The sequence below is a fragment of the Ptychodera flava genome, chromosome 15 (genome assembly GCF_041260155.1).
Source record: "Ptychodera flava strain L36383 chromosome 15, AS_Pfla_20210202, whole genome shotgun sequence".
In the NCBI taxonomy this organism is placed as follows: Eukaryota; Metazoa; Hemichordata; class Enteropneusta; family Ptychoderidae; genus Ptychodera; species Ptychodera flava.
In genome coordinates, this window is record NC_091942.1 from 35,687,020 (window position 1) to 35,712,132 (window position 25,113).

At 37.1% G+C, this 25,113-nt stretch overlaps 1 protein-coding gene across 1 annotated transcript; it reads right to left on the reverse strand.

The window, feature by feature from the left end:
• Window positions 1–1,191: 1,191 nt before the first annotated feature.
• Window positions 1,192–9,101, reverse strand: LOC139152025 (acetylcholinesterase-like). The gene is made up of 9 exons (XM_070725109.1): window positions 8,451–9,101; window positions 7,956–8,109; window positions 7,189–7,374; window positions 5,342–5,535; window positions 4,527–4,680; window positions 4,045–4,238; window positions 3,313–3,436; window positions 2,376–2,517; window positions 1,192–2,175 (listed from the first exon to the last, which is right to left on the reverse strand). Exons 1-9 carry the CDS (start codon window positions 9,033–9,035, stop codon window positions 1,872–1,874), a joined length of 2,037 nt encoding a protein of 678 aa, XP_070581210.1. The 5' UTR covers window positions 9,036–9,101; the 3' UTR covers window positions 1,192–1,871.
• Window positions 9,102–25,113: the final 16,012 nt, after the last annotated feature.

The window sequence follows — 25,113 nt, forward strand, 5'->3', positions numbered from 1 at the left end:
ATGATTATTTGTACTCTTGGTGTTTAGAGAAATTTAAAACAGTGATGTGAATCATCAATTTCGCCCCTATATACTCTTTGTTGCCATGTGTAACAGTGTTATTTACACTATACACGTCTGTTTGTCAACAAAGAGAGCATCCTGGACAGTTGTAATGAATTTAAAGGGGGATTGTGTCAGCTTTATTTTGCAACAAACTTAGAACAGAACAGAAGATATACAAAGTGCTATTGCTAGAATCAGGAATTGAGGACCGCCACTTTGATGTACACGTTAAAATCAATGTACAACGCCATTTTTGAGAATTGAATTTATATGCAAAAGTATGGAATAATGATTAACCACAACCGTTGCTTCATTCTCAGAGGAGTTGTGTTGCATTGTAAAAGTCATAGCTTTTTTGCAACATAAGATCGTCAACAATGGAAAACCTTGCAAGAAAGGTCTGTGTGTGTTGTTATATTTCTGAAAAAAATACCAACGCGAGCGCGGAAGCAAAACAAACAGTGTACTGACTCTAGTCCCATTGCATTGCTTACACCGGAGTTATAGTCCGGGCTTTTTTCGTATGTCATCAGTAAAATTGTTATATTTCATACGATGTGTTGTGTTTACAAGACAAATAATTCTGATCCACGCATATTTTAAGGATAAAATAATAAAATTCACTCGTCTTGATCAAAAATGATACAAATCGTATATTACACTCAACAACCCTATGAAAATTCCCGCCAGATTTCTTAAAATGCAACAGTAATTGACTCCATCGGGAAAGGGAAGTCTTGCATTTCACCTGATAACTCTGTTTCATCTGATGTTCGTCTTATTGTGCAGCTCAAGGTGCTGCAGTTCAGCTCTGACGACAAAATCAAAAACTCAATGTTATGTTAAAGCGAACGTAGCGTTTTATACTATTAATAGACTGACGACGATCCCGGGCCATTAGCAGCAACTGAATCGTTCGTGAAATGAAACGTAACTGGTGGACAGACAGTCGAACCAAGGGCGCTTTCGATATTCAGGACAGATCGGATATTCACGATATAAAATTCAGTTTCAGTTCGGCTAAGTACATGTCAGTGCCACGAGGAGGGGTATGTTTAAAATAAAACTCAATATAATAACAGATGTACTTCAACTCTCCTCAGTCATCTATATGTACACCTTGCATTTGGTTACGCTCAGCGGCTGTCATGACCTGTCGGTAATAATGAACAAACAACCGTGACTGGGTATACCTTATCTCTGATGTGTACACGCTGCATCTTGTTTGTATATATCAAAGTCCCAGGTACCACTGAGCCACGCCCCCAAGGTAGGTCAACTTTATACTTTGTACAGACAAGTGCGAGTTTCAAAAATACGGTGTTATTCCTAGGTAAAAGCCTGACAGTTTAACACAAAGTTGAACGCGTGTATTGAAACAGAGACAAAATAACCCACATACCAGTCATAGGGAACTGTAATTTTGATGCCAAATATGCGATGTCAAAGCAAATGTTTATGCGAAACACTCTCTCAAACGACTGATTTTGATATTGTTTGCGTACTTTTTATTTATGTACATAGAAATTCATTAAAAGGCAATCTTTACAAAGTTAATATCTGTAACAGCAATATCAGGGATTCTGAACAGAACTGGGAAACGACAGAAAAATACGGAAAAAATCGTTCGCTTGGAAACGAAAGAAACGTCTCATTGGTTAAGCCTTAAGGATGCAGTGAATCTTAAAACCAGTTGGTTCTTCTTTGGTTTCATCCTACACTCAGAGATGGTAAGTTATAGGTAGAAGAACAACAATTTAGAAGCAAATGTGAAAATGTGAAAGACAGAACCGTCTCTACGTCTGTCCTTGGCTTTTGTTTGATTTTCAATAGCCAATAAGTGTCACCGTGAAGGAAATTATAATCACTGCCAAATTGTTCGAAAACGCTGCGTTAGCCGTATTTCCACATTGAACCGGTTCGGGACATTCTTCACAGACTTGTACCTCCCTCGACGCTGATCTCACAAGCTGGGGATCATACACCATCCAATACGCATGCGCATCGAAATCAACAGTTCCATTTTCCATTCTGCTGATTGGATATTGAATATGGAACATCCTCTCGTGCCCCTCACTGTACTTCTCCCAGCTGCCTTCCACGTTAGCTACGTCAGATGATAGAGGGTTGCTGTGAACGAAATAATCGCACTTTTTGAAAGAATGAATAAAACCAGAATTGATGAATTATTGATGTCCAATGCTAGATTCGTATTATTCATCTCTGTGATATCAGTATAGTGAGACTGGGACGAATTTGGTCATCCTAAAGCTACAATTCTTGTTTAGTTTTATTCTCGACATAATGAACTGTACCTGTTTTCCACTTACCCAGTGGTTGCAAAGTTATACCAAAGATCCTGTACAGTTTCTGCCAGTTGTACTTCTACATCGGTCCAGTTCAAAAACGGATATTTTTCAGGCATAATTGGAGTCCCAAAAGTGTAAAATAAATCTCCTGTGTGAGCAACCCCTGATAAAGAGAAATACAGTCCGATTAAGCAAGTCGAATCCTCTTATGTGAAGCTATGTTGCATCCTCAATTAAGGTCACGAGTAACTGTCCTTTGTAGGTTACTAATATAGAAATAACGGACGACGCGCTGACCATTAACGTTTATTTATGGGCAAGGGCGAGAGGAAAGCCAAAAATTAACGGGCGAGGCTTGCCGAGCCCGTTAATTTTGGCTTTCCTCTCGCCCGCGCCCATAACGTTAATGGTCTGCGCGGAGTCTGTTATTTCCATTATATTATCAACGAACCCCCAAAACCGTCAAAATTTACGAAAATTTCTCACGCGAGCCACAACGGGGCCCCAGAACTTGTCAGTGAGTAGTGCGCGTGCTGTAAAAGTTTTGCAAATTCGGAGATTTTTCAAAAAAAGTGTCTAAACTTGGCCCACAAGTGTTCCATTTTATTTTGTGATTGATTATTATCTTTGTACAAATTCCAATTTACGTTTTAGCTGAAAAGTTACGATGTTTACGATATTATTCATATTCACGGGCACATAAACAAACCATTATTGCGTATTTGTGGTCGGTCACATGCTTCAGCTCGCGACGGACAGGGCATGGTAATATTATGCGTATTTGCATGACTGCTATGAGGTTATATTACCATGGTGATGGCATCTACTCAATGTAGAAGTTAATGAAATCAATAACAAGTCTTTAAGACAGTGATTCGCTGTTGACCAGGGAGCATCCCTGCTATCACAGATATTGAACTGCATGGAAATGAACATTGATAACATATGGCGGATTTACCTAGCCAGTCTGGAAAATTGCCACTTGCATGGTCAAAACGATAGAAATATGTATCAAGACCGGCACGAGCTGTCAGCTTGGCTTGCCAGTGAATCCCAGCATCGAACCATTGTTCGTCCAAAAGCTGTAAATAATCAGCGATACAAAACACATGTCTCTTGTGAAACAAGTAAATTTTCTTTACTCTCCTCCATAAGGTATGTCTAAATACAAAGCACTGCCCCTACCCACTCGACACATTATGTACAATTTGCGATGTTGTTGAAAAATGGTTTCAAGTCCGGACTTAAATTCAGTTGGAAACAATACCATTTGGCGTGCCACTCATGCAAAATGTGACGACAAGTTAAACACAAAACACTTCGAAACGATTTTGGGAATAAACTTTGAAAAGAAACTCTACAAACAGGAAAATACATTGAATTTTGAAGATGACGGAGCCTTAGAAGGTAGAACGCCCCTCGGGAACAGATATTCGGACTCTCAAATTTCTACAACTTTTTTGATGTACCACTTTTGGGGGCTCATTTCAAAGCCCTTGGCGAAAGACAAGTTTAAACTGTCTTAGTTTTTCGAAAATCCCAAATTTTTTAATTTTTCCATAGAGTTAACACAGTGATGCTGTCCATTTTGAATTTCAAATATCGCAAAAGTTTGGGCGATTTGAGGTGTTGACAATCTACAGCTGATTTCAATGTCTTGTTTACAAAGAAGAAATTAAAGCTTCCTTACATCCATGTACGTATCTCTGAGTAGAATTTCGTTTTCTGGATCTTCCCATGGTGTGTAGGCATACTTCAAGGCATTGATGACGTCATCGTAGTGGACGTTGTCAGTGTAATAATCCCTCTGATAGGCAATATTCGCTAGTTCACGATAAAATTCATCTGTGGATACGCCATTCTCGGGGTCATCAAAAAGTGACACTTTCAAAGGAAAGATATCATCAAAGTTGATTAAGTGTTAGATAACCTTTTAAAAGAATTGGTGATGTAATCTTTGTTGATTATGCTGGTGTTATCATTTTGCCTCATCTGACATGCTGTATGCACTGGTTGTACAAGTTTCGTGAAGGGAGACCTGTATTTCATGATTGATTGATTGATTGCCATAATACTCAGAAAAGAAAGCTAATTCAACTTTAATTATTAAGATATCCTGCAATGCTAAAGGTCGTACTTGTGGATATATTAGCAAATACATAGTTTTCTTACGCATAGTGGTTGACATTTCGTCCTTGGTGTAGCCCATCATCAACGGTACTTTCTGAAAGCTACCAGCTTCCATAAGCTTCAATGGCTCATCAGGGAGAAACCCGCCCTCGCCGTCCACCACCGGCACAAATGCCGAAATCACTGAAGCGGAGTTCTGTCAATAATAAATATGACACAGACACTTTTAGCTAAGCTACTTTCGCAAAATACGTGCCGTTAAAGGGACAAAGTCGGCCATTTTTCATGAATTTTGTTTGGTACCAGATACTACTTATATTGCTTGACATGTTGAAAGATACTGAATGAATGGGTGACCATGCATATATTCGACCTCAGTTTTAGACAAATTAAATGAAACCATCGCGAAAATGAATTAAAGGTCATGACCATTAATTCATTTTTTGCGATGGTTTCATGTATTGTGTCTAAAACCGGGGTCAAATATATGCATTCATTCATTCCATTCATTCATTCAGTATCTTTCAACATGTCAAACAATATAAGTAGTATCTTCCATCAAACAAAATTCATGAAAAAATGGCCGACTTTGTCCCTTTAAGATTAAAATCGTTGTATAATAATTGAACAGCAAATACATGCCAACTTTCTTGAAGCAAATAAAGTTATTCAGCATGTGACCACAAAGGAACGATATCAAGGGGAAACTACTCCTAATTGACAAACTGAAAATATCATCCGTTAAATTGAAAAAAAAAACAGGTTAGAACGAAGGCACCAATGAAACTATAACTCAATATTACACTTGTGTCAGACTGTATGGTAACGTTTTCTTTAAAAAAAGGAAAGGTTTCTACCGCGGGCGTATGGTAGCCAATTTCGAAAGGGTTCTTGGTTCTCAGGCAATCCAATAAAGCGGTATGGGGCTGGCGTGGACAGCCGATGTTATCTGCCAATCCGTAAGTACCGTTCAGCGGATCGCTCGGTGGAATCATCGTCGCCCAATTATTCAATGGACTACCACTTTGCAGGATAGCTCTGTGAAATAACCCTGCAAGTAGAGAAAGTTAAAATTCATATAGTGGTTGTAGGATACTTCCTGTATTTCATACCAACAGAGAACAGGTATCTTATTCAGTGAGTACCTGCAAATGCACAATGATGCACGAACATACGGTATAAGGATGCACCAATGTGTTACCTATGTCTGCACGCTTAAGTATTTATTGTGGCATCTTCTCTTCAAAGCTCGTATGTATGCGTCTACTAATAATGACGAGATTTCGCTTACCGCGATATCTCTGTACACCGATCAGCAACGAAAGTTGTTTGAGCCAGACTTGCATAAGTGACTTATCCTGGTATCCTTACGAAAATTTCAGCACTTATACTTTATACTTTATTGCCAATTTAAACTGTTTACAAAACATGTAATAAATCCAATTATGCATTTATAAATAACACTGGCAATATTGGAAGCCAGAAGTAATTTTTAGACACTCTTTTTCTTTATAAAATCCTTCACTCAGTTTATAGTGTACCAGATGTCCTTGCACAGATTCATTTTAACCTTCCTGCTTTTACATTGCGTCGTGCTGTTCTTTTTAGACCAGTGTCAGCACGTACGAATATCTTGAAACACTCATTTTTATCACGATCTCAGACATATTTTAATTCTATCTGTAACAAGCAAAATTTAGATTATTTTAATAACTTCAGTAATTTTCGTCATGGATTATGTAAGATCCTTTTTTCTGAATGATTACTTTTATCTGGATGTTTTTCTGTGTGTCTTTCGCTGTGTTGCTGTTTTTTGGTTATTTCTTATGTGAATTCTCCTGTCTGTTTGTTTACGTTGTAACTGTTATATATTTTCGTTTTTGTATTATATTTTTATTTTCAAACGAACCTGTTATTGGGGCAACCTGTTGGTTCGAGATTAATAAAATAAAATAAAATAAATAAAATAAATAATAGATTACAGCTAATCGAGTCTGGCCCCATCTCTACAATATTACATTGCATTATATAACACGAGAGCTTAAAGGTATACTGTCATCTGTTCCAATTTTGCCGCAGTTACCATGGAAAGAGAAAATCTAACAAATTACAGATTTAAAGTGGGTGGCCGCTTTTTAAAAATAGCGCCCTCACATGGACATTTGATTACCAAGGAACGCCGATGTGACCATATATGGGCATATTTAGATTAGAGGTGACTGTATACCTTTAAATGAGACAGTTACTGGTAAAGATTCAACATGTTGTTACAAAAAATATAGACAGATATCTACGCGATGTTGTACTTTATAACTCATCCTCTGTATGATATCTGTGATGGCAGCTATTTGAACCATGCAGTTTCCATGGAAGGTGAACATCTTTAGCCTCATCAATACTTCCTCTGTGAATCAACTCTGTATCGACGGACTTTTTGATTTGATTGATTGATTGGTACAATTACAGACTATTCGAAAGTATTCAAATCGCATAAAAAATTTAATTTCGATATTTAAATAAAAGATCTTGATATTTGTATTTTTTTTCACATTACCATTATTAGTCTATTTCTTTTGTTTTTTTGGCAAGTTGTATTAATATAGACTTGATGTAATATGATTTTACGGTAAATGGCACTGTCCACTCGACATATAAATGTAATAATATGAGTTCTTCTTTAATATCAACTTTTCCTGATATTTACCAGTCGACTTTGGTGAAAGTAGATGCATGCCGATACTTGCCGACCCAGCACTCTGTCCAAAAACCGTTATCGAGTCCTTGTCGCCACCAAAATGTTCAATGTTTTCTTTAACCCATTGCATCGCAGCAATCTGATCCAACATCCCATAATTTCCAGGAGATACTTCATCCATTGTGGACAGATAACCTAGTAGGAGGTAAGAATATATTTGTACCGAGATTGTCTATTAGTCCATTACGGATCTGGAGTGAGAAAGTGGGTCAAATCGTTGGTCTTACGATATCTTAAAGCACATCACGAAATAACCTACTTTTCATTTCAGAAGATCTGTTAGTGAGGGTTTCTGTGGCGCAATTAACTTAATTTTGCAAAGATTCACGCTATTGTCGGCTAGGTATATATTGTGTTGACAGTACAAGTAAGTTTCAAATCGAAACAAGCATCATTGTTTGCTCTGCATTTTCCATGTTTTCGGTTTGATTTGGATATGTCATATACCTCGGTCAAGCTCAGCACAAATTTTAACAGTTTCCAGATCATTTTACATTCATGCCAAAAATGATCAAAAATATAAAATATTTATAAATCTGATAATGATATGAATGCAATTTTTCGCAGTAGAGATTTCGTTTTCTCCTATTCTCGTCCAAAAAGTTCTACATAGGAAACAAACGCTTCACATTATTAGTGTTAGCGACATTTCTGTCCTTTCTAACATTTTTGTGACAGATACATTCAAACATCTTGATGGTATTCGTTTTTCCTACCTAGTGCTCCAAGGCGATAGTTGAACGTCACCACAACTACTTCTTTACGCTGAGCCAGTATAGTGCCATCGTACAAGTACATCGCAGTGCCGGAATTGTAGCCACCACCTTGTACAAACAGCATAACCGGATACAATTTCGCAACGTTTGACCGCTGTAAAGGAGGGTGTAAGGGACTCGCGTTATGGAAAGCATATAGAGGTAGCTGAAGATAAATCTATATTCCCAGATTGTTTTCACAAGAGAAGTTCACTAAAACCAAAACGTGTGAGAAGTTCTTCCGGACAGTGTCCTCAAATTACGATAATGGTGTCGACTATGAGTAAACAAAATGATGATTTTGCAAACTTTTGTGCCCATAACCCACAGTTCCAACTTTAAACTTCACAACATGACTTTGAATTTCCGTTGTTTGCGTTCAGACACCACGATACAGCGGACACAATATACTATGCAGATCAAAGCCCATAGTAGGAGAACTAATTCAAGAATTACCTGCGGTGCATATATATTCATGTATAGACAGTCTTCATCTAGAAAATCACTTTCTGTCAAATTCAACTGAGAAATATTTTTCAATCTATCTAAGAATGTGTCTCGATCCAAAAGAGGTTGGATGTTGCCTTTTACGTCGGTGATTGGTGGTTCCGTATCAGCGTGTATGTCTCGAAGTAACTCCTGCATTATAAGCGTGTCAACGACGGAATTTGGTCTGGGAAGCGGTGGTTTTATGTCGGGAACAGTTGGTTTTGGAATCGGTAGATCACTGAGAGATGCGTTGTAGAGGATACTTCCAAGCTGTGGACAGCCTGGTCCGTAATACGTGGAATCTCGTTCGCCTTGCCATGATGGTGCCGTACCGGGTGGGCGGAAACGCAGCTCTCCTACAGGCGAGGCAGCGAACGGAATACGACCGAAGAAGTTCACGAAAAAGTCATCGTTGTCGTCAACTTGGATGTGTTGGCCTCGGAGATCTCCCTGCGAAGGCACATTTACAACAACGGTATCGCCTTTGTAGTTGAATCCATAGCATAGTGGAGAAGACAAGAAAACGAAAAGCAGGAGGTTTTCAATTTGCATGGTGTCGATCGAATTGTTGGACAAAATACCAAATATCCAGGATGGCAAAGGTGTATAAGTGGATTAAGATATTAGATATTGCTGACAACCGATAACAATGGGGTGACGTTTTCTCTGGTCACAATGAATATTTAAATAATCTAATCGGCTGTCGATGATGCAACCCTTAAAGAACAATGATAATCCGGGATTGGCAATGATTAAGGAATAGCGCGACGAGATATGTTCGAGGGTATTGAAACATTGGTGTTACGAATTTATCTCAATAACTGCGCCATGATTAACATTTGCGCATTTGTATTGCATGAAAGTAGAAATCGCGACAAACGAACCTTGCCTGTTGACCACAGTGTTGTCCAAGTGAACTGATATCAAATATCTTGTCCGTAACAAACAGTATTGAAACAGTATTGTGTTATATTCTGTAAACAAGTAAAGCTGCATAAAGGAACTCATGATTTGATGTCGTGGTATAGATTACATCTCATATTTGTACATCGATGTGTAGTTGTTCATGTCTGTTTTCTATTACAAGGCATGGCGACGTATGAGAATCAACGAAGGCTTCGTAGAACTTCTTTATCCAATAAAGGATCCATTATTGATTTGCTTGGCGAAACTAAGAAATTTAAGTGGATCAATTGAAGGGACATTTAATTTGGATTTCATCCTGGTCTGCTATATCGTTGGTTTCAGAAATATCACATGCTGCCATGACATTGCATGAAGTTCAAGTTGAAGAGATGAATCACTTGTTAAACTTTCTCTCATGTTCTGCATATTTTCAAAAGGTCAGTCGACTAGCTATTTGCAATGCAAAAACAACAAAATCAGTATTTACTCAGCGATGAAGTTATTCAGTAAGGTTTCAAAACGAGATTAAAATTTTCTGTAAGTAAGGAAAAGGTACCCTTTTCTCATTTGTTTTCATATTTTTTCGCAAGCAAAATGAGTCAAAAGTTTTCGTCTTGGCAACAAACATGACATTTCCATATCGCGCCTCATGCCATAGCCGGCTCTCGCTTGCAAGGCGCCCTCACGGACTGTAAGAAATATACCCTTACTTAAACTATGCGTTTCTTGAAGAAAAATGACATTCGACATTTTCGACACAACGCTTGAACACCTGGCAGCATTTGGCGTGGTGGAAGAGACAGACTTTGTAAGATGTTACTCTTGATCCCAGATTAAAATAGAGTCAGATGTGAATGTCTAGGACAATGTGGATGATCAAAGGTCACGTGACACGTACAACGGCGTTTGGCAGCGGTATCAATGCTTGGTTTGAAAGAATGATGGGTGCTGTCAGAAGATTGTTCAGGCGATGTAGATGTGCCTTTTTACTTTCATACTGTTTATACAAATGTTATCAGTTCGTAGGTCTCTAGGACAGAAGAAACATGACAATACAAATTGAGAGCATGAAGATTTCCTATTATGCCATCGACCAATGACCGATGTGGACTTTAATTTGCAAACACGAACATGAGATATATTTCTTTCATATGGACTCCGTCTTGACAGTTTTCCAGGAGAAAAACAAAATGACAATGAACCATTTAATAAATATTCCTTGTCGATAGACCGGTCGTGTTCAGTGCAATGGTAATAAGTACATCTATCATAGAAATACATCTCTATTGTGAGGATGGGTTGCTACCCATTAGATTTCACTTGAAGAGACGAAATTCAATAAAGAAATAGTTCGCTCGCATCTCACAGTTCATCTTATTCATCGAATCTATTCAGAAATGCCTTAACTCAAGACACGCCGAGAAAGTATGGAAGATTGTAAAATGCCAGGGATCGTAGAACTTGCCGGTTTTGAATATACAACTCCGAGAAATATTGAAGAACTTTTCGTGTGCGCTGCAGGACTTAGAGAAAGATACAGAGGACGAGTAATGTCTTAGAATCTTTTGGTATTCACGAAGATATCGTTTGAATTTCATAGCAGGTGATTTGCATTCTTAATTTGGCAGAATACTAGGGGAGAGAAGAGAATACGTGTACTACCCAAAAGTTTTATTTTGTAGTGATTTTTTCACAATTTGAATACATTTTGCTAATTACTTATTTGACATTTTGTCTCAGAAATTCCATTCTTTGAAATTGCAACTTCATTGGTAAAAAAGCCTTTATATTGGCATCACCCGGCAACTTATTACTGCGTCTGAACAATATATCTCTTTGAGATCCTAACTTGACCTTTGATGGTTTTTTTAAGTAGTTTCATTATATTGTTTTTGACAGATAATGTTTATCCTCAGAGACCAATGCCATCTACACTGCCGTCACTTAAAGTTTCGGAAGAAGCCGTGCTTTTGTATGGACCAAATTACTCATTGACCTTGGTGAAATAAACTATAAATAATATTTGACTGTGTTCTCGTTTTTTAGCAAATTAACTGGCAGGCATGAGCATCAAACCAAATGTATTGCTCTAAACCCTTTCAATTGAAAGATCCTATTTGGCGAAATAAGTTCTAATCTAATTGTTGAATCCTGACGTTTTACATTCAATAGGGGCGATGAACGCCTTGTACCAAAGTCCTAACAGTCCTAACATTTGAACGTTGTAAATGACAAACATTTAAAATCCTGTCTTGAATATAAAAGTATTTTTGATGTGCAGATCGTCGTCAAGTTTTTGCTGCACATTTGAATTGGTTTATTTAATTTAGTGTTACTGGTAATCTGTTCAGGGTCCGTGGCTAATGACGGCCAAGTAAAATTCTACTATTTCCTGAAATCAACGAGTTCGTTTCTTGGCGTACTTTCAATTTTTAGTGTTAGTTTTAATTTAGATATTGCATGGTTTTGTATTCACCAATATGAATTTGACGCGATTTTCGAATTTGGTTTTGTCGTTATGATCTCGAATTTCAAATTCGTTTTTGAAATTCATAAATCAAAATTAAAAAAAACAGGAACGAACAACGTTAAATTTTACACAGGTGCTAGGGAGTCTCGCAATAGATTGCCACATTTGGATATCAACTGTAGCGAAGGTCAGAGTAAAGCGATCCTAATTAATCTCGTATACTAGGCCTTTCTGTCATGTTTTGATGACGATAATCTTCATGATATCCACACTAGATTCTATCTATGATAAGCTGTACATGTTTTAATCTGTAGACGCCACACATGCTGGGTGAGCAATTCCAAAAGTTATTGACAAAGCAATTTGAAAGACGACACATTGCTGATTTGTTACGTAGTGTACTTGGCATACGATTTGACATGATTCAATCAAACACTCGTTGTAATGCCATCAGTCAGCGATACTACTCTACAATGCACCACAATCGGGATAAAGACCTATCGACTAAAACTAGCTTATTTTATTTTATTTTTTATTTTATTTAATCACGAACCAACAGGTTGCCCCAATAACAGGTTCGTTTGAAAATAAAAATATAATACAAAAACAATAAATATATAACAGTTACAACGAAAACAAACAAACAGAATTCACATAAAAAACAGCAACACCGTGAAAGATACACAAAAATACATCCAGATAAAAGTAATTATTCAGAAAAAAGGTTCTTACATAATCCATGACGAAAATTACTAAAGTTATGAAAAATATCTAAATTTTGCTTGTTACTGCTAGAATTAAAATATGTTTGAGATCGTGATAGAAATGAGTGTTTCAAGATATTCGTACGTGCTGACACTGGTCTAAAAAGAGCAGCACGACGCAATGTAAAAACAGAAACGTTAAAATGAATCTGTGCAAGAACATCTGGTACACTATAAACTGAGTGAAGGATTTTAAAAAGAAAAAGAGTGTCTAAAATTTTTCGCCTGTTCTCCAATGTGGGAAGGCGAAATTCATAACATAGGTAAGCCATCGATGAACGGAAACAAAGATACATGATAAATTTTATTTGGACTCTTTCTAATTTCTTTATTATAATTGATGAGGGGACCAGATGAGTGAGCAGTATTCAACGTGGCTTCTGACGTAGGAGACATACAATGTTTTTAAAACTTTGATACTATTAAAATATTTACAAGTACGCTTGATAAATCCAAGCATTTTAAAAGCCTTTGAAACAACATGGTTAATGTGCATACTCCAGTTAAGTTTACTTGTTAAAAATACACCAAGGTCTTTTACAAAGTTGGTGCGAGTCAAGATAATTTGTTTAGCACATCTGTAAGGAAATATTTTGACATTTTGTTTCAAAGTGAATGAAATACATGAACATTTTTTAACATTTAATGACAACTTCCATTTGCTCGTCCACTTCACAACCTGGTTGATATCTTGTTGCAGTTTGACGCAATCGGACATATCAGTAATGGCCATAAATAACTTGGAATCGTCAGCATACAAAGATAAATTTGCATGGCTCATACATTCAGACATGTCATTGATGTAAAGTACAAAAAGGAGCGGACCCAAAATAGACCCTTGGGGTACACCTGATGTAACATGTCCCCATGATGACAGTTCCACGTCAAGAGCTACCCTTTGTAATCGACATTCAAGATATGTGGAGAGCCAGGTTTGCAGATTACCACTTATACCATATGACTGAAGTTTATGAATTAATAAAGTTTGGTCTTATTTGAACGTTGATGAAAGTTTTTTGACAAACACCTCTACAGGGCGGGAGAATTGATCAGGGGAGATTTGATAAAAGTCTGAGGGTATGCCGGAACGGTATCGTTGATGTCGTTAATAGCGCACTATCTCTGAAATTCCCCGCGTAGATGTCGGGTTGCCATCTATTCCAGTCAATCTACAAGATTTTGGCACAGTAAAGCAGATATCGGCGTGAGAAGTGCCGACTACCTTTAGAAAGCTCCATATTCAGTAACGATGCAGTCGACTGCAAACCTTTCTTTTGTGACGACGAGTTCAAACGTTAAAGAAGCTCATAAGGGCAAGAGAAGATTTCTTAACAGGGCATGAAAGAGACCGATCAGAAAACCTGTTGCCATGACAACTCGGCAGACAGCCTCTGTAACATTTGTAACGTTTTCCTTTAATCTTCGCTACACTGTAGATACCCTTACATTTTATCGAGAGACTCCCTAGCATCAAAATGAAAGTTAAAGATTGTTCTTTTCTGTTTTCTCGATTTTGGTTTCTGAATTTTCAAAAACTAATTTTGAAATTCTAGACCGATACTGCAGAACCAAACTTGAAAATCGTACCAAATTCTTAATAATAATCCGCGTGCATTATTCGGTCAACCATTTTTTGACCCTGAAATCAGAAAATGAAAGTAGAAATATGGGCAAATTTCATGATTTCATCGGTTCACTTGACCATTTACATTAAAATTGGACCAAATTTGCTCTGTTAGCATTCTATTTCTTAATTAAGAATGACACGTTAAGCGCGGTATCTTTTGCGGCCAACCTTAATGCAAATAGTTAGGAATTTGGTGAAATACTAAATATGGTGTTGTTTTTCCTGAATACGAATAGCGACCTCAATGTTGAAACTTCTAGTTATGCAACATGTTAACAGCGAATCGAAATTAAAAATTAGAAATTGGCTCAACGTAATTTCTACTGACCCATTTTCAATATCACTTCATATATAATAGGTCCTTGACCCGATTTAGTCACGGTTAAGATAAGTGACACAGAGTAAAGGACATAATTGTAACACGATAATTTTATGAGCCTTACGGTAATTCTTAGCTCTGATATCGCAGCGGTGCTAGTGTCTTCTGTCGAAGGCGCTCGGGTCAAGGATTACCGCCACAGTACCGCTGCGTGTCACGCCATAGGCTTTTTTGTAGTTCACTACGACACCTATTGGTGTCGCTGATTTAGCTAAATAGTGCTCCGTGGGTGTGGCATTCTTCTACGGGGATTTTGATATCTCCCCCGCTGCAGTTGACGGCCGTGCTGATCGTACTGCTCCTGAGTAGTCAAACCAAGTCTTGGCAGTACTGATATATGTTGTCGTATATCGGGAATTAGACGACAAACGTGCTCGGTTAAAGTTTGGCAATACTACGGCGGGACTTTGGTGACAGGTGTACCCGATAAAGATCTGAGAATTTTCCTCATATAAGTGTGTGAATAAGAATGTCAGCGGCGAGACCAGGGTATTGCTGATTGTCCGGTAAGAGACTGACAATCTTCGGAACAACAAGTACGGGTATGTCGGATGGCGGCGATTGGATGACAGATGTGCTGATTAAAGGGCGACAAATTTCCAGTACTTAAAGTGCGAGGATTGGAATTGCATTCAAAGGGCTATTGGGGACAGGTATGCTGGCTGGGAAAGAGGTTGAAAATTTCCCGTACAAAAAGCGCGAAGTTTGGAATCGCTGTCAACGGGCAGCAAACCACAGGTGTGCCTGGAAAAGGGGGGACGCTTCAGTAGCAAAGAATTTGGATTGGAATGGCCTACAGCGGGCAGTTAGCGAAAGCTTTACCCGTAAAAGGATTGACAATCTGCCATACCTAAGCTCCGTGAAATAGAATGACTCTGAGCGGGCAGCTTGCGATAAGTGCCCGATAAACAGCTGACTATCTTCCAGACCTAAAGTGCGGGAATTTCAAAGGTCATAAACGGGAGAAGCGGACATGTATGCCGCTGCAGTACCGCGAACCTCCAGTCAGAAAAGTAAACAAGTCATTGACAATGACATAGTCCCCTCTTATAATAGGATTATTAGTCTTGATTGGGCAGGGAAATGTGGTCATTAAGTATCACTGGAGTGTATATGCTGAGATCTATGGGCACATAGGTCTATGTCGTTGTTCCCAATTTGAAACACATGAGGCATGTCTAAGTTATGGTTCTAAATCGGGAAAAAAGATCAGACCTCTAGCTGTATTGGCCAGCCAAGAAATACATATGTGCATAATAAATGAGGTACAAGATGTGACATCTTAAGGTCTAATATCCTATCAAAATTGGAGGGTATAGAATTTGTGGTTACTGAGTTATGCATATATATGTATAATCAAGGTCAAAGGTCATCGAGGTCATGTGACATTTTGAAAAAAATTTGTATTGCTAATTAATCCCTATATGCCAAAAATCAGACCTCTAGCTCTATTCGCTTGCCCAGAATTAGATATGTGCATAATTAATGAGGTTAAGCGTGTGTTGTCATAAGGTCTCCCATCCTACTAAATATAAAGAACATAGCACACTTGTGGTCACTTATTTATTGATATAAACGTATGTTTTAGGTAAAAGGTCATCGAGGTCACATTACATTTGGTCAAAAAATTTCTATCCTATAGTTATCTCTACGTACCAAAAATCAGACATCCAGCTCCATTGGCTTGCTCAGAATTAGATATGCACATAATTAATGAGGTTCAGTATGTGGCGTCATAAGGTCTTCCATCATACCAAATATAAAGGGTGTACCACTTGTGGTTACTGAGTTGTGGACAAATATGTATATTTCAGGTCAAAGGTCATTGAGGTTTACTTGACATTTTGTCAAAAAAATTGTATTGCTAAGTTATCCCTATATACCAAAAATTAAACCTCTAGCTAAATTGGCTCACTCAGAATTAGATATGTGAATAATTAACGAGGTACAATATTTGGCGTCATAAGGTGTCCCATCATACTATACATGAAGTTGTACCACTTGTGGTTACTGAGTTATGGACAAATATGTATATTTTAGGTCAAAGGTCACCAAGGTCACGTGACATTTTGTCAAAAAATTGTATTGCTAAGTTATCCCTATATACCAAAAATCAGACCTCTAGCTCTATTGGCTCGCTCAAAATTAGATATGTGCATAATTAATGAGGTACAATGTGTGGCGTCATAAGGTGTCCCATCATACCATACATGAAGGGTGTAGCACTTGTGGTTACTGAGTTATGGACAAATATGTATATTTGAGTTCAAAGGTCACCAAGGTCACATGACATTTTGTCAAAATATCTTAGATATCTGCGTGAACGGAGGGACATGACCCAATCTATAAGCCCCCTGGACTGCATCCGTGAGGCTAAAAACTGTCACTGCATCCTTTTTGCAATATGAATATGATGAGAAACTAAATTTTTATTTTACTTGGCCTTATACATGGGATTCTATGCAGAACTGACTTATACATGGGAGTCTATGGAGAAGTGCCTTATACATGGGAGTCTATGGAGGTGGAAACTAAAAAGTCCTCTAACATGGCCAAATTTGATCGCATAGTGAAACAAATCGACGTGCATCTGTATGGGGTAGGGTACTATCCTTGTGCAAAGTTTGAAAGAAATTGACCAGGGCATGTCTGAGATATCTGCGTGAACGGACGGACAGACGGACGGACGGACGGACGGACGGACATGACCCAATCTATAAGTACCCCTGGACTTTGTCCATTGGGACTAATAAAGACAAAAATGTACAAATTTTATTCTGCGTCTACATTTGCCGCAGACGGAAATATTTATACCTGCCAAACATCAATTTCGATTGATTTTCTTTTTTAAATGAAATTTCCCATTCAATGATTCAGCAAAAATTAAATTGCTGGAATGCCTATTGATGTTTGGGACTGGCACGGTTCTATGGGGATTTTAATATCTACCCTGAGGCAGTTCACACACTGAGCCCTCGTCCATACTGGGCCGTATTTTGTGAGTGGTATTAAAGGGCCGGCATCAAGTATTTTGAAGTATTTTTTCACCCACTTTCTTGTTCTATTCGCAAGAGCCTATTCAGTGTGTAGGTGGCATTGCATTATCTTTGACAAGCTCATTTTCATTCAAATGTAAACAATAACAACTGCATATATAGATGCAGTGTGGAAAAGTAAAATAATGTATGTTTCAACATGCTTTAGAGAGAAGAACATGATCCAGCATTTGGCATGAAAATCAAAAATAGTTAAAAATTCATCTTTCATAGCTTCTGGCCCTCACAGAGATTACTTTATACAGTGATTTTTGATAGTTAGTTCCAACACTGCATTTAATTATAATCATAATGCAAATCACAGAGCAGTTAGGGAGTAAAGATGTATACCTACCATGTTTTGAATTGTAGTTTTGCAATATTGGTATATTAAGGTAGTATGCGCCTCGAAAATGAAAGACTTAACCTTTTGCTCAAACTTTCCTTAAGGAATCTTTCAACCATTTTCTTTCAAAATCAAGAATAAAATTCGGGGTCACTGTGCAAATTTTGGTACTAGAGAAACAAACAACCAAACATTAACCAATATTTAAAATTCAAAATGGCCGCCATCCCTGTGTTAACTCTACAGAGAAAAATAAAATTTTCGAATTTCAAGAAACTAAGCCAGTGCAAAGTTTTCTTACATCAAGAGCCTTAAAATGAACCCCCACAAGTGGTATATCAGAAAATAATTGTAAAAGTTTGAGAGTCCGACTATCTGTCATAGGGGTGCATTCAACCTTAAGTGGATGTCTCCATCTCCATCATACATAATTAGCTTTGAGCTGCAAATAGCAGTTCATGGCACATGACATGAAATTCATTGACAGCTCACAGCAGATTACTAGCATCCACATAACAGCTCAATGCAGCTCAACTTAGTGGTCTGCAGACATGTAAGGAAGCGTTCAATATTATGACAAGGGGTGGGCTGACAATTTCTTCCTGAGAATCATTTTTATTTCCCAGAATATTTTGAACACTGACACTGCTTTTTGACGAGATGGATACTTTATGAAAGACAAGTGACCTCCCTTTGTGCGGTTTGAAAAATACAAGACCCCTTTGCAATTCTCAAATGTAAGGTGAACCCCCCTACCCCAGCCATAATAACCAAATGCTCCCTAACAGCACACTTTGTCATATACACAGAATATACACAGAATACAACAAAGGAAAACAGTGTAAACCCTCCATGAAGCCATGTCATGTCTGAGCTACACATAGTCCAGGTTACTTTCATGAACACTCATGTTCTGATGTCGTAGAAATTGTGAGATATTAATCTTGCATATATTATACATAATTTATTTTTTGTTCTAATGTTTCCAGCTCTTATCAATTTCACGAAATGTTATTTGGTTGTATAGAATAAATGTAGGTAATATCTGCATGCTTTGAACAAGTAGAGATCACACTCCATGGATAAGACATCAAATTATACAAGCAATAAATATTTTTTGTGCATTTCATGAGAAAGAAGAATCACTCTTGTGTAATTAAATATACTATAATACAATTAACAACAAGATGTACCATGCAAAATAAAAGTGTACAATGGAATAAAAATAACTTCACAACAAACTCGTTCAAAAGTTCTGTTTACTTAGCTACTCTCTGAAACAGTACAGAGCTGTGCTGTAAATCGCTATTTTATACTTCTTTATAGATTACTTTTTTATACTTTTCTTGCTAAAGCAGTGAAGTTTTTCTTCAGCAGGAGGCATTAATACCCTCACAGACGAACTCTGAAATGAAAGAAGATTGAAAAACATTAGTTTCTGAAATGTGCAATTATTAAAAATCAAGTACTTTTCAAGTGTGGTACACAAGTGCTGAAGTTGAACAATACCAAATACATTAAAAGGGCTTAAAAGTGGGGGAAGTATAAACGTGATCAAGGTTTTCAATGCCAGAGCTCATTCAAAGGCCTATCAAGTTGAAAAGAGAAGACTAAATCAAGCTCTGGCAGAGATTAAACCATAACATGATGATCAAAAATGGGTAATTTTACTGATGACTGTTGGGTTGACTCTATGTAATTCAAACAAAGCTAAGGCTTGCAACACAACATGACAATAAAAAAATTGTGAATTTACATAAGGGACGATTCAGAATTTACTTCCAGGGGGGGTGGTGGAGGATTTTCAGGGGGGGGGGCTACCCATTTTTCCCAAGAAAATTTAGGGGGGGGCCAGACAAAAATACCACAATCTTTTAGCGGGGGCCAAGGAAAAAAAACATCAATTCAATATTTGCCCAGAATTTCTGATTTTACAAAAGAGAACCATAGACGCTACTGGGTGACAGATAAACTCAACATGTTTAGTTAAACTCCTTTAGCTGCCAAATTCGGTAATATTCACAGTGGTTTGTTTTTATGCATCTACTGCAGTATCTTGTTCTCCTCCCTGAAGCGTTATGAAATGTCCAGTATTTAGCATGTCAATACAACCATACAGTGAACAGTCAGGGTTGTTTTTGTTGAAAAGAGATCTCGGATCAAGTCCAGACTAGAATTCATTTATCAACAATAACAATGGTCATTTATGTTCACACTGGTATGTTGCTAAATACAGCATTGGGTGTTCTATGTAGTGATAGAATAACAAACAAATGCTGATACACAGAGATGAACATTGAACAAATGCTAAAAATTACAGCAAATGTCTTTTTAAGGTTGGGTTTACCTTGTAGCTTGTAAAGCAGTTGAAAGTTGCATGATAAAGAAGTGTTAATTTATGCAAATGTATGCAAATAACCCAATTTCTTGGCTTCTTTTGCCTCCCAATTTCAAATTTCCAAAGAATTTAACTCCACTCTGGCTGGGTCAAATTTTCTGAAATTTCACATTATGTTTTTTAAATGCTATATAACACAACAACTATCAATTGGTTTTGTTTGGCAATAAAGCTCTTACATTTTGAATAAGAGGCATTTTGAATAAAAGGCATTTTAATTTTGCTGATCATGATTTTAATCAATGATTAGAGTGTCAATCTTTAAACCCTTACAATTTTAAAATGAGGATGGATAATGCCAAATAAAATAGTTGTTTTTTTCTACATGAATACTCTCCTTTCAAGTGAAATATTACATTTCAGAAAATACTGTCTATTTTTGACTTAAATTAATTTTTATCATTAATACAAAAATTGAGGTTTTTTACCCCAAATATACATCCACTTCATCCTTTGAGTGAACTACTGCTACTGCTACTTTTTTCTATGTTTCATTCTCATCAATTTTACCCTTTCTAAATTTTTTAAATGTTCTACATAACTTTTTACAGTGCTTACATCTACTATAAACTTTTTTGAAAATAAATTTATGGCCGTCTCATCTTCATGGTGCTTTTCAGCGAATACTTTTTTAATGTTGAAAATAAAAATATGTATAACTGTCAAAAATATATGGTGAAAAATTTACAAAAGGGTTGATTTTCCAATAATCCTGTATGTGCATCCAGAAGATCATGTGGCACTGCACCAATGCTATGGTGTCGGATTGTTGAAATATTGTGTACACAAGAAATTTGCTGTAGTCCAAGAAGTGATCTCAGTGTGTATGAGGCTAGGAGAAATGTGGATAGGCTTACACATTGTGTATTGATGCTAATACTTATGTGTCCCATTCATTCTGATATGTATAATCAAAGATTTCACAGTGGCGGCTGGCAGAAAAGGCAAAAAAAACCAAATTAACATGTATTGTTTTCATGTCATCTGAAAACATGCGCATCATGACTATTTTAAAATTAAAGTTTGTTAAAAAAATTTGAAATATGAATGCTCTGTCAATTTTGAAAAATACTGCTGACAAAATGTGAATTTTGACTTACACAGGGTTGTCTGCATTTTAATATGAACATTGGATTGTGAATGGAATGAGCAGAATAACATGTGAATTCATGTTTTGGATAAGGCGTTTTGTCCAAGAAATGTTCTAATATTCCTCAGCATTTTTGCTTTCAGTGGCAGCTACTTGGTTTTATGATAACCAAATTAGAAAAAAAGAGAAAATTAAAAACAAGTTGGCTTTCACCGATTTTAATTCCTAATGTTTAAAACTTTCACCGTGAGTCTGCAAATATTCAGCATCATCAAATGAAAATGTATGCTGAACGTGCGCATGTACATGTACATATCACTTTCCAGAAATATCTGGATATCTGCAAATGATGTACCATTAAACTTCAAGATATATATCACTTTGCCAATTATCTGCTCCTCTGATTTTCTGTTCACCATTTCTAACTGACATCTTTGCTTGTCTTTGTGCATCATATGTATCAGTGAGACATAACGAAAAAAGTATTCATATTTAGTAATTAACTTTTCTTTAGAAATTTACAACCAGATATGTTTATTGCTACCCTTTCCAAAAGTGTGCCACTTGCAGTCCCTGCAAATCATTCTTTTTATAGTCACATAACCCTGAAATGATTTGTTATATCATCGATTAAATGTCCACTACAGTTCCTGCAACTTGTTAGACTGGATATGTCTATAATGTACCGTATAAGCATGCATGTATATATTAGGGGGGGCCATGAAAAAAACAGGAAAGATGAGGGGGGGGGGGGCCCAAAGATTTTTTCTATAATTTACTAGGGGGGCCATGGAAAAAATCACCGAGAAAATAGAAAATCCTCCACCCCCCCCTGGAAGTAAATTCTGAATCGTCATTAATGACCATTCGATAAACTCTACTTGTCCACTACAGAACGAATATAGTCGAGTGGTCTGTACAAAACGCATTACAGAAATGAAGAAGACTTTGGGAAATATATCAAAGTATAGCACATAGTGTTATTTATTCTTTGCAGTAGGTGATTTCAAGGCTTTTCATAATGATAGTTTGACATTTGAGTCAAATTTTGATATTCAGAATTTTCTATGACCTTCTACCTGCCTACCTATATAATCTGCAGCTAAGCTATGAACATACCTTAGTGTGACCAGCCTATACAATAGTCCGAGATGGCTGGTGTCTATTAAAGAATGATCCTCATGGGACCAAATTGCACATCTGAATTTTGGAGTTGCCACCTGACCTTTGACCCTCACACTCTGAAATCATTATTCAAGCACATATCTAATTCTGAGCCAGCCAATAGAGCAAGAGGTCTGATTTTTGGTGGACAGGGATAAGAATTGGAGCAAAGTTTTTTGACAAAATGTCACATGACTGGGCATATAAACCCATGTGTTTAGGCAATAATATATAATGGTGTTATATCATGTACCTCATTAATAATTCATGTATCTAATTATGGGCTTCCAAAATGAGCTATCGGTCTGATTTTTGGTACACAAGGAAAAGTATGAAAGCAAAGTTTTTTGCCAAAATGTCACATAGCCAGGATGACCTTTGACCTCGATGTAACAAATATGCCAATAAATCAGCGCCTACAAGTGCTAAACCCTTCATATATGGTGGGATGAAGCACCTAATGGCGTCATATAATATACCTTATAAATCATGCACACATCTAATCTTTGGAAGCCAAAAGAGCTGGAGGGTTGATTTTTGGTACATAGGGATAAGTATGGCAGGAAATTATATTGACAAAATGTCACATGACAAGAATGACCTTTGACCTCAATATCGCAAATCGGCCTATATATCAGTAACCACAAGTGCAACATGCTTCACATTTGGTAGGATTCTGAACATTAGGGCGCCAAATCCTGTATCTCATTTATTATGCACATAACAAATTCAGAGCTAGCCTATTGAGCCAGAGGCCTGACTTTTGGTATATAAAGATAAGTAGCAGAGCAAAAAAAATTTCCAAAATATCACATTACCACAATGACCTCAATTACATAAATAGGCCTATAAATCAGTAACCAGTTGCCAGTTGTATAATTGCTATACCCTTCATATTTGGTTGGAGAGGGGACCTTATGGTGCCATATCCTGTACCTCATTAATTATGTACATATCTAATTCTGGGCTAAGCAGTAGAGCTGGAGGTCTGATTTTTTGTACACAGTGATAAGTATGGAAGCAAAGTTTTAAACCAAAATGTCACATGACCAGGATGATCTATGACCACATTTGCAAATATGCCTATAACTCAGTAACTACAAGAGCTACATCCTTACCATTTGGTAGAATGAAGCAAATGGCCTCACATCCTGTTCACCATTAATAATGTGGATATCTTATTCCTGGCTACCCTGAACAGCTAGAGGTCTCATTTTTTTTCACTGCTATGATTGCAGGAGCAAAAATGTCATAAGACCAGTATCACCTTTAATCTCGATGATGACGTTTGACTTTTTACCCTTTGCACCCAAAGGCCCTGGGGGTTGACATTTGGAAGCACCATTTCGCATGACATCTGCTTTCTGAAATTATCAAAGGCTCTCCCCAATATTTCATCCAAGATGGCATTAACCGGGGGGATTTTCCCCCTTTACCAGAAAATCTAGGGGATTTCACCAGTTCATGTCTTCTACTTGTATCTCTAAGGTGTGACTGGCACCATTGCATGGGGGATGGTCCCCCTTGACAAATTACTAGGGGGTGCCAACATGTCAACAGAGGGGGAATCCCCATCCCCCTCTCTAGATGAAACACTGTGTCCCCCATACCCATACATTTTTGGAATCACCATACTTTTTCAAGATATACACAAATTACGGTCCCAGCCGCCAATATCATAAAAAATTGTATTTTTTTCAACATATTTGTTTATTTTCATAGGAATTCCTCATTAATTCATCAGTTTTCATCAATAAACCATTGCCTTCTGTCAAATCAGCATAGACTGATATATATTGTGACAAAAATTGTGAAGAAACACTGATATATTTTATCATTCTGACCTACTCAGTGTAATGTAAACAAAGGCCCTGTATAAGGGTCAGGTCTGTCAAAGCATAGTGTTACATAACATCCAACACCTCAACTTATGAAAAAGTTCCCACAGTAACATGTGTGTTTTGAATGACAATGAAACACTTGTCCCAAAATATGCAAATACTGGTCATGTGACCTAATTAATTATTCAAAATGGCCACAAACAGAAATTTATCATTATTTTTACATGTTTTCCACTTTTCTTGTAAAAGATAATTTTTTATCCTATCCCATTGCTAAATCACATTTTACAGTCCCATGACCATGAACTCTGATTCAAAGTTTTATATATTATAATAAACTTTACAAAGATTTTTTGTCCTCACTAAAAAGTGAAGAATTTCACACAGGGCCCTCGAATAGGGGTCAGACAGGTGAAGGCATCCTGTTTTAAAATATCTGATATTTAAATTTAACAAAGTTTGTCCACAATAACAAGATATTTTTGGAATTGTAATATTATATAGGGCTCAGCCCTTGGTGTCGCGCCAGGCGTTAAGATTGGCAATGTTATTTGTATTGATTCATAATAAAATGCAATTAATTGTTACTTCATAAACGTTTATATGACAA